At 49.3% G+C, this 13,159-nt stretch overlaps 1 protein-coding gene across 7 annotated transcripts in view; it reads right to left on the bottom strand.

The window, feature by feature from the left end:
• The window catches only part of UBP1 (upstream binding protein 1), a 533,655-nt gene that overhangs the window by 108,791 nt on the left and 411,705 nt on the right, over nucleotides 1–13,159 (bottom strand). For 6 of the 7 annotated variants that reach the window (XM_085607613.1, XM_085607611.1, XM_085607615.1 and 3 more), the window contains one exon: nucleotides 1,351–1,380. The exons of the other annotated variant lie outside the window; for it this stretch is intronic. In XM_085607613.1, the coding sequence (XP_085463739.1) occupies nucleotides 1,351–1,380 (30 nt within the window). The remainder of the gene's footprint in view (nucleotides 1–1,350; nucleotides 1,381–13,159) is intronic. 7 annotated transcript variants of the gene reach the window in all.

The following is a 13,159-nucleotide window of genomic DNA, read 5'->3' as shown; positions in this document are numbered from 1 at the left end:
TATTGTATGCTACCCAGCCTAGCTGTCTCCTTGCTGTTCAGCCAGAGTGAGAGATGGTATTGGAATGTTGGTGTGACTGTGATGAATGGAATGCTTGGGTGCCTGTGTGGATGAGTGGTGACAGTTGGAGATGGGCTGAACAGCAGGCAGGCTGCTCCTGGTGGGGCTGGAGTAAGAGCTGGCGCAATGGATACACCGGCTTTAAGACTGATGTATATATCAACTTGGAACTAATAAAGAAAACTACAAAACTCTTCCTGGCTACCTGTCATAAAATACAACACATTTATTTAAAGGTAGCACCCGTTTGTCAGCTTGTGGATGGTTAATTTGTTCCATTTAAATTCGCTATAGATTTTAGGTGATGGCTTTGTTAGATTGGAGTCCATGTATGTTCTTTGATGTGCTGTATTTGCTGCCATAATGATATCTTACCTCTTCACCTCTAGAAAAATATCTGAAGAAATATGGAACTCTTACGAATCACACAATAGCTTTCATTCAATGTTTTTTTATATATGAATAGATTTAGAAAGATCAAACTCAGCCATAAAGCAACCAAGTGCTGCATAAAAAAGGATAATGCCAGACATTCCTGTGAGCAGATTTTAAATTTTAGGGAGATACAATGATGACATTTACACATTGCTGATTTGTACTATCTTTCTTCCTCCCAGAGCCTAAAAATCCATCATGCTTAATGTACTCCTATACGAAAGAGGCCCTTGCCACTATTCCTGATCCAAAGTGTCTCTGGGGCTATGTTCCAGGTTTTTAACATGTTACCGCAAAATGACGCATTCGATGTGAAACACTGGAGTGTCTTCAGAGTCTCGGGTCAATCAGAGATTGTGTTCTTGCAGTGAGATCCTATATCATAAACATGTAAAAAGCTAGTAAATCAGTAGAAGTACAAATCGATAAAATGAACACCTGTCCATTTGAAGCAGAGATTGTCTCTTGCCCCAGAGAGGTTTCCGCTCTCCTGTTTCTATGGGTATCCAGGTGGCCCAAGAGGTTGTTTTTTTTGCAACTAGAACCCCACCTTCACGATTCCCCATCTATCACAAACAAATAAATACAGTTTCTCAATATCATTTTAGGACAGGGCCGTAATTGAGACCTTGCTGCAAGTCCAATCTTCTGACTCCTTGAACGCTATATGTTCTACTGAATCAGTCTTAAACTGTGCAAGATCAAGAATATCAAATGTATGCTCTGTGCACCTTGATTGATACTAACTCCATTATAAACCTCCAACGAAAAGCTCCTTCCACTGCTGAACATCTAACGGTAGACCAAAAAAAAGAAGAAACCGTAAAATACAAAATCACATCTGACTATACATACCAGGCAACTCCACTCTTTCAACCTTTATATCTGAAATACAAAAGAAAACTATATAATCTAACAAGTATATTTTAAAAAATATATATACACATTACAAGCATTAGTATTGGTGTGCAATGAAATAGGTGCTCTCAATCCGCAATCAAAATTTAGAAAACCACAGCCAAACGGGATGAGGTCAACTGAGAGAGGTTTGGACCTCATGAAACAGTACACACCTCTCTATTTTGACAGCCGAGCCCCTCCTAACCTTGCTGCACAACGTGCTCCTTTACAATCCATATCTCTGAAACCCTGAATCACACAACTATATGGTTAATTCGAGCTCTGATCAACTCATGAACAAGTTTACTATTCGAGATTTGAGATTAAAGTACAGATCATTATTTACAAGGCTGCAGTGTGCTTCCATTTTCTCTGCTGCCTTGGAGATGTGAATGGTATAAAAATACATGTTTGCAATTGTCAGCCAGTTTGTGGAACTGTAGCTGTAAAATGATCCTGCATGTGCCAATGAATATAATTAGACCTTCAGAACTGTGGGCATTTGAAGCTGAACGTTTCCAGTGAGGTCTTTAATACGGATCCTGCTCATGCTAATAACTGGAATAGGTGACAATGTTTACATCACTCATTCTGTGCCGCTTTTGGAGTACTTCACTTATTTCTATCCTCTTAAGCCAAACCTGCCTTTTTGCACTTACGCCCCAGAGGAGATTACTTTATGTATGCTTGCTACATAGGTTGTGGTGTATCTGTATGTTTGGGGGTGTGTTGTGTTTGGAAAGGCATCTGCAAAGACGGATTGAGGTCCATAATTCCAACTCTAGGATCAACGTATTTTGACTCTCGGGGACCCCTATTCATGATGAACAGTGATGAAGTATAGCACCTTACTAAGTGTCACGAGCCAAGTACCGGTAACGCGCTGTTCGCATTACCGCAAACCTCCTGTTCCCCCACACGGACTCTGCGTGAACTACACTCCCCATAAGACCAGAGGAACACGCCCCACGTGACCCGCGGCGCGCTCGGCTGTGCACGCCCCACGTGACCCGCATTACACTCGGCAGAGCGGATATAGCCCAACGCGTCCAGAGAGCGGTGCCGATGATTCCTGGTTGTCCTTTGACCCTCTGCTGAACCTTCGACCCTGTGCTGCTGCCTCGGCCCTCTGCTGAACCTTCGCACAGACAACTTCGCTCCTGCGCCGACGTCCACTCCAGGAATTCTGGGCTCTGGAAGACGGCGCCTGAGAACCTACGCCCACGACACCCCAGGCTCCCGGAAGCTGCTCCAGCGCTCCTCTGCCCACTGAGTTCCGGGTTCAGAGTTGCAGCGCGAACAGGTGCGCTCCTCTGCCCATGGAGTTCCGGGTTCCGAGTCGCAGCGCGAACAGGCGCGCTCCTCTGCCCACGGAGTTCCGGGTACAGAGTCGTTGCGCCCGCCTCCATTCACCGCTCTTCGGAACCGTGAGTACTGGGTCGCCTTTTTCCTTCAGGGAGGCATCTTCTTTTGTTTACTCATATGACCCTGCTATTTGAGTGCGCTCGGGAGCATTAAGCACTGGTTGGAAGTGCTGTCCTTTGCTCCCAGAGGCACAGTGCACTATCTCCTGAGGGACCAGTGACTAGGTCTCACCCTAGCTACATATCCGTCATCCAGTGCCCCCTCATAACTGGAGTACGGGTACTCCCCTGGCCTAGCGCCTTTCACTACACGGTGGTGGAGGAGGTGGCAGATGAGAGAGTGACAGGAGAGAGAATTGGGTAACAGGACAGGGGTGTAATCAGTTATCGTATCTCTTATGGTGTGTTTGTGTCTTTCCAGGTCCCTCTCCCAGCTGTTCCTCCCCTTCCTTCCCTCGCTCACCTATCTCCCGAGTCCGTGTGTATAATACGTTTTCCGGACTGGGGGCAGATGAGAGGTGGACCCCTATAGAGCATCAGCGCCATCCTGAGGAGAGAACATCCCGGCCACCGTGACACTAAGTCATGGACCCTCAATCGGTCTTTGTGGATGTTTTAGTGCACGTTTGGGTGGAGGGCCTGTTCCCACAAGTATCACCGGCATCAAAGAACCACAGGTGCTGGTGCTTGGCTATATACACATAAAGGTGTCTGGAAAGAAAGACCTTTCCAAAAAAAGGTCTAGAATGACAATTCCACATTCTTACTACTCCCACCACTCAACTTAAAAAGAGCTACAAAATAAAAAGAGACGATGTCCCGGTATAAAAAAAATCTTACCACTTACCTTGATTAAAATATATGACATCAAATGTGCAAGACTGTGCGTCCAAAACATTAGCAGAAAAAAAAGTGATCCAATGATAGCTATCATCCCTGTGTGGTGCAATAGGTACAGAAATTGTCAGACTCAATAGTCCTGTTGATCTTTTACTGTTATCATTTTACACTTTAAAACCCTATTTTAGGAACCTGGCTTTTTGACTCTTCTCCCAGTATGAAATTTCAGCGCCTGGGTCTCTCTAGGTGGCAACACTCCTACAAGCTTCACAGGTTACGAGCTTGATGTACAGAGAATCCATTTGGTAAAAGTGGTCGCAAATTGTGCACCAACTTTTAGCAAAATTTTTGTTTTGCGCATTACACCCATATACTCAATCTTAGTAGGTCGCAATTCAACCTACCTCATCAATATTCATGAGGTAGGTTGCAAATTGCAACCCACTACGATTGGCCATAATCACAGTGATGGTGGCCTGCAGCCGTCAGCAGACTACTATGTCTTTGATTGCTTTTAAATAAAGCATTTTGTTTATTAAAACAAAAAAGTCATCTTTTTTTCCCTACAGAAAAACAGGATGTCGTTAAATAAATTTAAACGAAAAGATACACAAAACCTTTTTGACTCCATGTGCACATGTAATGTGAAATGTACTTCAGTGTTGCTGCAAGGTCACATGTAGCAGCCAAGACATCTCACAGTGGGGGCAACATAAATGCCACAGTGATCAGGGTATGAAGATCTTACGAGATGACACCTTTGAATGCATTTGTATTGTGTGAAGATATGGTATGTCTGGAAAGGTTAACATGTTTTTTGGCATTAGGCAGAACAGGCGGGGGCAAGGAGGGATTATGGCTTTTATCCTAAAACAGCGGTTCCTTGCTTCGGGGGAGGTGATGCGTCAGTTCCTTACTGCAGCGCAGGGGAGGTGATGCGTCGGTTTCTTACTGTGATCCGGTGCGATGCGACAAGATGGCGCCTCACTGTGATGCACCGATCTGGTGCGATGCGAGAAAATGGCGTATTTGATGCGATGTGACAACGTGGAGGCGATACGTGCACGCCCAACGGCCGTGCGGCGAACTCTGTAACTTCTGAGATGCGAAAGGCCTTGCGACACGCTTCTACGGTGATGCGACGGCCGCCTCTGAGCCGGCGACACGCTTCTCCGGTGATGCGACGCGCTTCGTCGATGATGCGACGGCGAACAGCTGCAGCGGCGGCACGCTTCTTTGGCGATGAGACGGCAACTGCTGTGGTGGCGACACGCTTCTCCTCGTTGCGTCGCGCTTCCAGCTCCCAGTGACTCACAATCTTCTCAGAGGGCCCAAACAACAGTAGGCACCTCTCTGCAGGCAGAATTCCACAGCAAGGGAATTCAGGGGAGCTGGTGGTGAAGTCTTGTATCCCTGAGACAGGCAGGAGGCAAGCACAGTTCAAGCCCTTGGAGATTCATCTTCAAAATTGTGAAAGTACACATAAAGTTCCTTTTCTCCTTTCCTTGGCAATAAAGTAACCACTGCAGGCCAACCCCGACAGCACAGCACAGGGGCAGTCCCCTCCTTCAGTTTCCTTGGTTCTTTTCCTTGGCAAAGGGTCTTCTTGATTCACAGAAGTGATCTAATGTTCTGGGGTCTGGGTCCCCCCCTTTTATACACCAAAATCCTTTGTCTCTGAAGGCAGAGAGTGTCTGTACCTAGTCCAAACCAGTTCTGGGTGCATTCTGCCAGTGCAAAACTTCTTCCATTGTCAGTGTGGGAAGGGTCATCAGACACACCACAGGAGGTGGAGCCAGCATTGTGGAAGGCAGGCACAGCCCTATTCTGGCCCAGGTGCTACTCCTCCCACCACTCCTCATGCAGATAGGTCTATACAGCCGTGTGCTGACTCACCCTGTCTCCTGGAGCCACCCCAGCCCCGGTCACTCACAAACCAGACATGGAACACACAACCTAGCAGAGGCAGGCTTGGGTGCATACTTTCTAAAAGTGGTATTTTCACACACAGAATATTAAAACCAACTTCACTAAAATATGTATTTTATCATTCTGAGTTCAGGCATACTAAACTCAAATTTCTACTTAGTTCCCTGAGTCAGTTAGGATTATAAAATGTTATAATCAAACTGCCCATTCTGGCCTATGGGAACAGGTAGCCTTACAATAGTGAAAAACGAAATTGGCTGTAATTCACTATCGTGACATGCTACACAAATCAGGGCATATCCTACCTTAATATGTAGAAAAGTGAAGGTTTAGGGACTGGCAAGTGGGTGCACTTGCCAAGTCGACATGGCAGACCCAGGCTGCACATAGGCTCTGCAATGTCAGGCCTGAGGTACATTTTACAAGCTGCTTCTGCGGGTGGCACAACCAGTGCTGCAAGCCCACCAGCAGCATTTGATTTACAGGCCCTGGGAACACATGGTGCACTATATTAGGGTCTGACAAGTAAATCAAATGAATCAATCATTGAGTCACTAATCCAATAGAATAATTTACAATAGGGAGCACTTGCACTGTGGCACTGAATAGCAGTGGCCCAGTGCCCAAAGCATCTAGACCTGCATAGCAAAACGCAGGAGGCAATAGCAAAAAAATGGAAGGGAGACCCACACCAACGGTGCCAGGTCTAACACGCGCCCATGTAATCTGCTCAAAATATTTGGTAAGAAAGTAGGTCTTTGTGTGCAGTTCTATGCTATTACAAGGAAGTATGGACGTAGGTTGAAAAAATGAAAATATTCCACCTCAAGGCTTTGAAAGCATCCACTGTAACTACATTACCATTACATACACAACCATCATTCTTTCCCTTATACTGAATATAAATGTCTGTGCATAGGTGACTGTGGCATAACACAAACAGAAACGTCCAATGACGCCATCAGTTTTCCCTAGGAAACCAACAACCTTCTTGACATATACGGTGACGAGTGACAAAACAAAAGATCAGTGGAGGTCATGGAATGCTCTTCGATAGGGTCTCTCTCCAATTTCCCACGGAAGCTTCTGTATTATTCAGACTAATCACACATTTTGTTGACTACCACACAGAACAGGAAACTGGAAGGGCCTCTATGTATAGTCGCTTACCTCTATGCTGGTGCCTCCTGAAGCATGAGGAGGAAAGGAACACATTACCTCCTCGTCAGACCTCCCCGTCACAGTCCTTAACATATGAGCGATAGCTTCTCCCCAGAGAAATCCCAAGCGAAAAAACTCCCTTGGTCCCATCCTTACCCTCCAGGCCACTCCCACATCCTGTGGCACATAACACCTGACCTACTGAACCACGTCCTGTTTTTATCTACAGTTGAGCGAGCGTGGTCTGCTATACCGACCGTTTGTTTTTTGGGTTAATTGGAGTCCCTGCTGCAGCAGGACTGTTCAATACTCGAGTGGGGGTATGTCTCCCCTTCCGGTCGCCTGAGGTGTTGAGGGAGGGGGTGGGAGAGGTAGCTATCAGCCCTGGGACGCACGTGCTGGTGATGTTCCTGTTTCAGCTGGACCTCTTGGTGTGCTATTGTGCGTGGGTTTCTGGTGAATATTTTTAGCGGTGCTGAACCGGCGTGCCTGGGGCGTGGCGGGGAGGCCCCTCTTCGAAGGGGAGCGTCTCTCTGCGTCAGACATTTCCAGTGGTGGTGGGAGGCAGCGGTCCCGTCAGAGCAGGATCGCTAAGTCCTCAAGTATGGGGGTGGAGTCTATCTCCAGCTCCAGTTGTTAGCTGCTGAAGAAGAGCGATCGGTCTGTCAAGACCGGGGCTCGGGAGCAAAGGGCTCGCTGGTTTGTGATGGAAAAGGGGGGGGATGGCGGATCGATTCTCGGCCCTCCCACTCTGGCCATGTGGTGTGATGATGCTGGAGCGTTACATCATTGAATGGCCGTGATTATCTCTTGTCTGGTTTGGAAGTATTCTTACTGGATAGAGTGTCTGTGCGGTGGTATTCTTCCTGAGCTCTGACACATGCACGTAGAGGACAGGGCTTTGAACGTTCCCTTGATTTTTGGGCTCTGTGATTTGCTGCAGTCAGGGGTGTTTTCTCATGCCCTGTAATTGGTTGGAACTCTAGGTGGCTGGTTCTGATGTGGTCCTGGTTTTTCTGATTGTTAGTGGTCTGCCTATATCATGGATGGTGTTAAACGGTCAGAGAAGTGTAAGCACTTGGCAGAAGAGGAGGTGGTTGCTGTGTCTTCCACTGCACCTTCCTTGACTGATGTACAGAAGATAATTGAGGCTGCTGTGGCTGCGGCCTTTCTGGCAAGGGAGTCCGCAGGGCCAAAAAGCAGAAGTTGGATGCTCCGGTTGCCCCTGATCCTGAAGAGGATTCAGATCAGGAAGTGAAGGGTCGGTTTATTCATTGGGCGGACCTTCGAAATATTCTGCAACATGTGCAGGACAATTTGGGGTTCCCTGATACCTTTGGAGGGTGAAGAGTCGGAGGACTTCTCCACCAATTATCAGAGGCGGGAGCCTGAATGCCTTCCTGTTCTCAAGTCAGTACGGAATGTACTGGAAGGAGAATGGAAGGATATTGATAAACATACCTTTCCCAGGTTTCTGGCTAAAAGATATCCTTTGAAGGGGTTTTCAGGGGAATTCCCTTCAGTGGTGAAGGTGGATTCTCAATTGACTGGACTGGCGTCAGAAAGCCTGGTGGTTTCTGAGGATGCAGTACCTTCTAATCCTAGGGACAAGAGGATTGAATGGGCTTTGAAAAGGGCCTTTGCGGCTTCCAACCTTGCTGTTCGTTCAGCCGCTTACACTAGTTATCTGGTTCAGTCTCTTCTGAAGGACTGTCAGTGTATTTCAGAACATCTGTTGCAGGGGGAGGATCCCTCGGAGTCCTTCACAGTGTTGGAACAGCAGCTGCATTTCTTGGCTGACTTATCCTTTGTATCCCTTAGTGCTTCAGCTGCGGCATCTGATACCTCGGTGACGGCTAGGAGATAGTTGTGGCTTAAACCTTGGAAGGCTGTGACGGCGGTGAAGACTGCGCTCATGAAGATTCCTTTTACGGGCTCCAAGCTGTTTGGGGAACCATTGGAGACTTTGATAAAGAAAACGACAGAGGACAAAAAGTTGTTGGCTCCGGTCCACTCGTCGTAAAACGGAAAGTTTGCTGTATATAAGCAGGCATTTGGACAGTCTTTTCAGTCTAGGATGGCCGCCCATCCCTTTCGTGGTTGGGGACGTGGGTGGCCGGGGTGTTCTTTCCTCCCACAAGGGACTCTCAGGTGCTCCCTGTCAATCAATATCATGACTATGCAAGGTTTCCAGAGGGGAGTCTGGTTGGGGGTCGCCTCAGGAATTTTCTTCCAGTCTTGGAAGAGTTCTTCAGGGATCAGTGGGTCCTTTGGATTATCAGACTGGGGTATCAGATCGAATTTGTGGAGCCCCCTGGGAGGTTTTCTGGGCCCCCCCTGTTCCCAGGTCAAGTGTTGGACTCTTCTGGAAGGGGTTCAGGACCTGGTCTCAAAAGGGGCCATGACGAGGGTGCCTGTGGGACAACAGGGAAAAGGGGTTTACTCAATCCCATTTCTGATCAGGAAACCCAATGGGGACTACCGTCCTGTTCTGGATTTGAAAGCAGTACATTTGTGCATTCCTCACTGGTCCTTCAAGATGGTGACTTTACAGTTGATTCTGCCCTTCTTGTCAGTGGGAGACTTCCTCACTTCTCTGGATCTCAGGGAAGCCTATTTTCATGTGCTGGTTCACGAGGCTTCACAGCAGTTTCTGCGGATTTGCGTGGGCCTCGCCCATTACCAGTTTCAGGTATTGCCATTTGGTCTCTCTGCTTCTCCTAGGGTGTTTATTAAAGTGTTGACACCCTTAGTTGGGTTGTTACATGCTCAGAGGATCCAGGTATTTCCGTACTTGGATGACTGGTTAATTTCTTCCTCTTCTTTCCTTAAGGCTCAGTCTCATACCCAGGATGTCTGCCATCTCCTGCAGAAGTTTGGGTGGATTCTGAACTTGGAGAAGTCCCATTTGAGTCCCACTCAGGAACTGCTGTTCATTGGGGGGAGGGGGGCCTTCAAAACGAGGGTGGGGAAGGTGTTCCTGTCTGAGCCTCACAGATTAACTCTGGTGCAAGAACTGGGGAAGATGTTGGGCTCCCCATCTCCCATGGCTCGCCAGTGGTTGAGAGTGCAGGGCTTGATGTCTGCAACCGTGATGATTGTTCCCCGGGCCCAGTTGAACTTGTACCATCTGGTGAATCATGTTCTGGGTCATCGGTGTCGGGGGTCTCAGAATTACGACCAGCTGATTCTGGGCAGTGAGGGGATTTCCCAGGAGTTGTCCTGGTGGAGGAGCAGAATCTCTTGAAAGGCTCTGTTTGTTTTACAAGAGCGGTTGGTGGTGACTACGGATGCTAACGAGCTCGGTTGGGTGGCTGTGATGACTCAGGAGTCCGTTCAGGGGCTCTGGTTGGTCAGGAAACAGGGATGTCTTCCAACTGAAGAGAGTTGGAAGCCGTTCAGTTGGCCTTGGTGCATTTTCTTGCTTGGGTCCTGCAGCGGGTTGTGCTGTTGAGGACCGACAACACAGTGGTAGTGTGTTATGTCAACCACCAGGGGGTTGCGAAGGTGGCTTCCCTCAACTTGTTATCGCAGCAGATTTGCCAGTGGGCAGAATTAAACCTGTTGTCTCTGAGGACGGTGCATCTGCCGGGGGTATTGAACTCGGGATCTGATTGCTTGAGCAAGTTGTTTCCCTCCCTGTCGGAGGGGTGTTACCTCGCCTATTATCACCGGGTGGCTGCGGCATCGGGATTAAGGGAAAGCTTGAGGACTGTGGAGCGCACTGCCGGGGACCGCAGTGGACTGCTGCCCATAATCTGGCCCACGGAAGATCCTGACAGTGTGGCTGGCCTGGGTCGGGGGAGTGGCCTTGGACGCAGCGAGTTCTCCTGTGGCCTGTGCGGGGCTGTAGTGGCTGGTGACGGTGTGCGTCTACACGTGGGACCCCGGATGTGGGCCTGTGGGGGGCCTTGGCCGACCTGGAGGCAGGAGGAACACCGCTTTGAAATCCTGCGGTTCGTGACTCCTGCCGAGTATGTGAAAGCCCACTGCAGTGCTGGACTGCTTCAAGAGACATCATCCGTACGTGTGGGTGGATCTGCGGTGCGATCAGAGGATTGTCTTTCTCTCTTTTCCTCCCCTCTGCTCCCCTTTAATTGAGAGTAAGTTGCGTGGGTGTCGGCCTCCGAGGGCTCTCATTGCATATAGCCCTGTGCCGGCTCGCGCTGGATGAGACCTCCCTGGTCCCGTCCACATTGGAATTGGTTACCTTGTTTTTTTTAACTGAGGACTGGGAGCTGCCACTGGGCACGGATTGGGCCCGGACATCTGAGGGCTCAAATTAACCGGGTGTGGCGCTACCCTAGAAACTGTGAGTAACTGGTGCCAATTAGATGGTGAAACTGGCCTCGTGGGGGGCAGCAGCGAGTCGTCGGCCGGGCTCTGGTCTGTGTGAGGACCTGCATACATAACGGACCTGCACCAGGGAGACAGGAGTTGGGACATTGACCTTTTCCGGAGGAGGCAACTGGTTGGGTGGATGCTGACACAGTGTGCACTCCCGAATGCAACCCCGGATTCAGGCACGATTGACAGGGGATGACGCTTAGAGGCGGCGGACCTTCACGGCGGCCTGCTGTGTGCTGAGCGTTCGATCCTCCTCGAGACTGGGAGGAAATCTGTTGAGCCCCTGCTTGTCAGAGCACCTGTTCCGTGGGACGACAGCGGTGTCTCCGCAGTAGGGGGTAGTGGCGGCAGAAGATGGCGGATTCCCCCCTCCCGCATTGTAGCTGGGCCACATAGACGCTGAGGTATGAGGGAGGCTGTATGTTTCCCTTGGTGGCTCCTTCTCCCACCCTTTGTGAACTGCCATAACTCTCTGGGGGGCTTCAACACAACTGATCAATTAGGAATAATCACGCGGACAGCCTGGCCCCACCACCACACGTCACAAGAGGCTCCCTGTTACCCATATCCCAAAGCATAAGGGCCTATTCTGCTTTGAGACTGGCGTTGCCCTTAATGCTGTTGCAAGCTGTGATTTTGGAGGAGACTGGGCGCCATTGAAGACACTGCTCGGCTACTCTTCGAGGGCCTGACTTCATTGTACCTACGCCCCAAGATTGATGGGAGCGGCGTTTTGAGTGGCGCCCGGTTTCGCAGCGTGGACACGTAACACATACCTGGTCCTGACACCGAAAATCATGGGCAGAGGGAAGACCAGGACAACTTCGAGGTCTGACAGAGCCAGGTCCTGCTCCCCCCTTTCGGAGACCTCGTCTGGGCGCTCTCGGCGGATGGAAGAGGGGGCCACGTCCACACCTGCAGTTGATAAGCTGGACATGATCCTACAAGAAATTCATGATTTTAGACCTGTGCTTGAAAAACAGTTGGACAAGATTTCGGTGGAGCTTAATCTGCCCAAAGACGATCACAGGAAACTGGCTGATAAAGTCAAGACCAATGAGCAAACAGTTGCCACACTAGTGCCCCAGCTGAAAGAACATGATGAGCAGTTGAAACACATGCACCACCAAATCGAATCCTTACAGGCCCGTGCGGATGATGCAGAAGGCCGGGCTCGACATAATAATCTCTGCATCGTGGGTCTTCCGGAGGGCCCTAATCCAACGACCTATGTGGAAGAGTGGCTGAAATCCAGTGTGACTTCTACTGGCCTGTCCGCGCACTTCACTGTGGAACGAGCTCATTGGGTCCCTACACGTTGACCTATTCCTGGAGCAAATCCTTGTCCGATATTGGCCTGGAAATTGAACTATAGGGATCGTGATCATATGCTACAAGCAGGGAGGGAGAATGTTCCACTACAGGTTAACAATGCTAGAATTTCTAATTTCCCGAATTATACGCTAGCGGTCCAACGTAAACGCTTCTCTCTTATGGAGGTCAAGGCACGGGTCGGTGCTGTGGGCCTCACATTTGCATTGCTTTTCCCAGCAAAATCGAAAATCATTCATAACCAGCGTTCCTTATTCTTCGACACGCCGGATAGTGCATGGGACTGGCTAGACAGGAACTTCCCGGACACTATGCCAGCCAGGCGTCCAGAGACCTCACAGCCGAAATCACAGTGGGGCCCTCGGAGGCAGCGAAAAGGTCTTGTGACACAGAGCACGGGGTCCAGTCCCCCACCTCAACTGCTGATAGCTCACACCCATTTCAACAGATACAAACAATCCCTTATGGGGAATTTACAAGAGCAAGGAGGAACTGCAGCGAGGACACAGAATTTGAAAAGTGCTTATCAGATATGACACAGAGATTTGCCAAACGTGGCTATGGGCCAAGGACCATCAACAAAGCTGCAAAGAGAATTGAGAGCACTAAAAGGAATACAACTGTACAGATCAAGACCAAGAAAAAGACCATCGAGGGGGAGGAGCCTAGCGCGCATCCAAGATGGTCGCGTGAGCACAGGGCTCCCCGGACCCTTTCTGCTCCTCGGCATAAATCCTGAGAATATCCTGATTTGGTGTATGGAATCTGAGAGATGAAGACCAGCTGACTAT

The sequence above is a fragment of the Triturus cristatus genome, chromosome 5_2 (assembly GCF_964204655.1).
Source record: "Triturus cristatus chromosome 5_2, aTriCri1.1, whole genome shotgun sequence".
NCBI classification, from domain to species: Eukaryota; Metazoa; Chordata; class Amphibia; order Caudata; family Salamandridae; genus Triturus; species Triturus cristatus.
The sequence above is the reverse complement of the archived record's forward strand: the minus strand, read 5'-3'. Positions and strand labels throughout refer to the sequence as shown.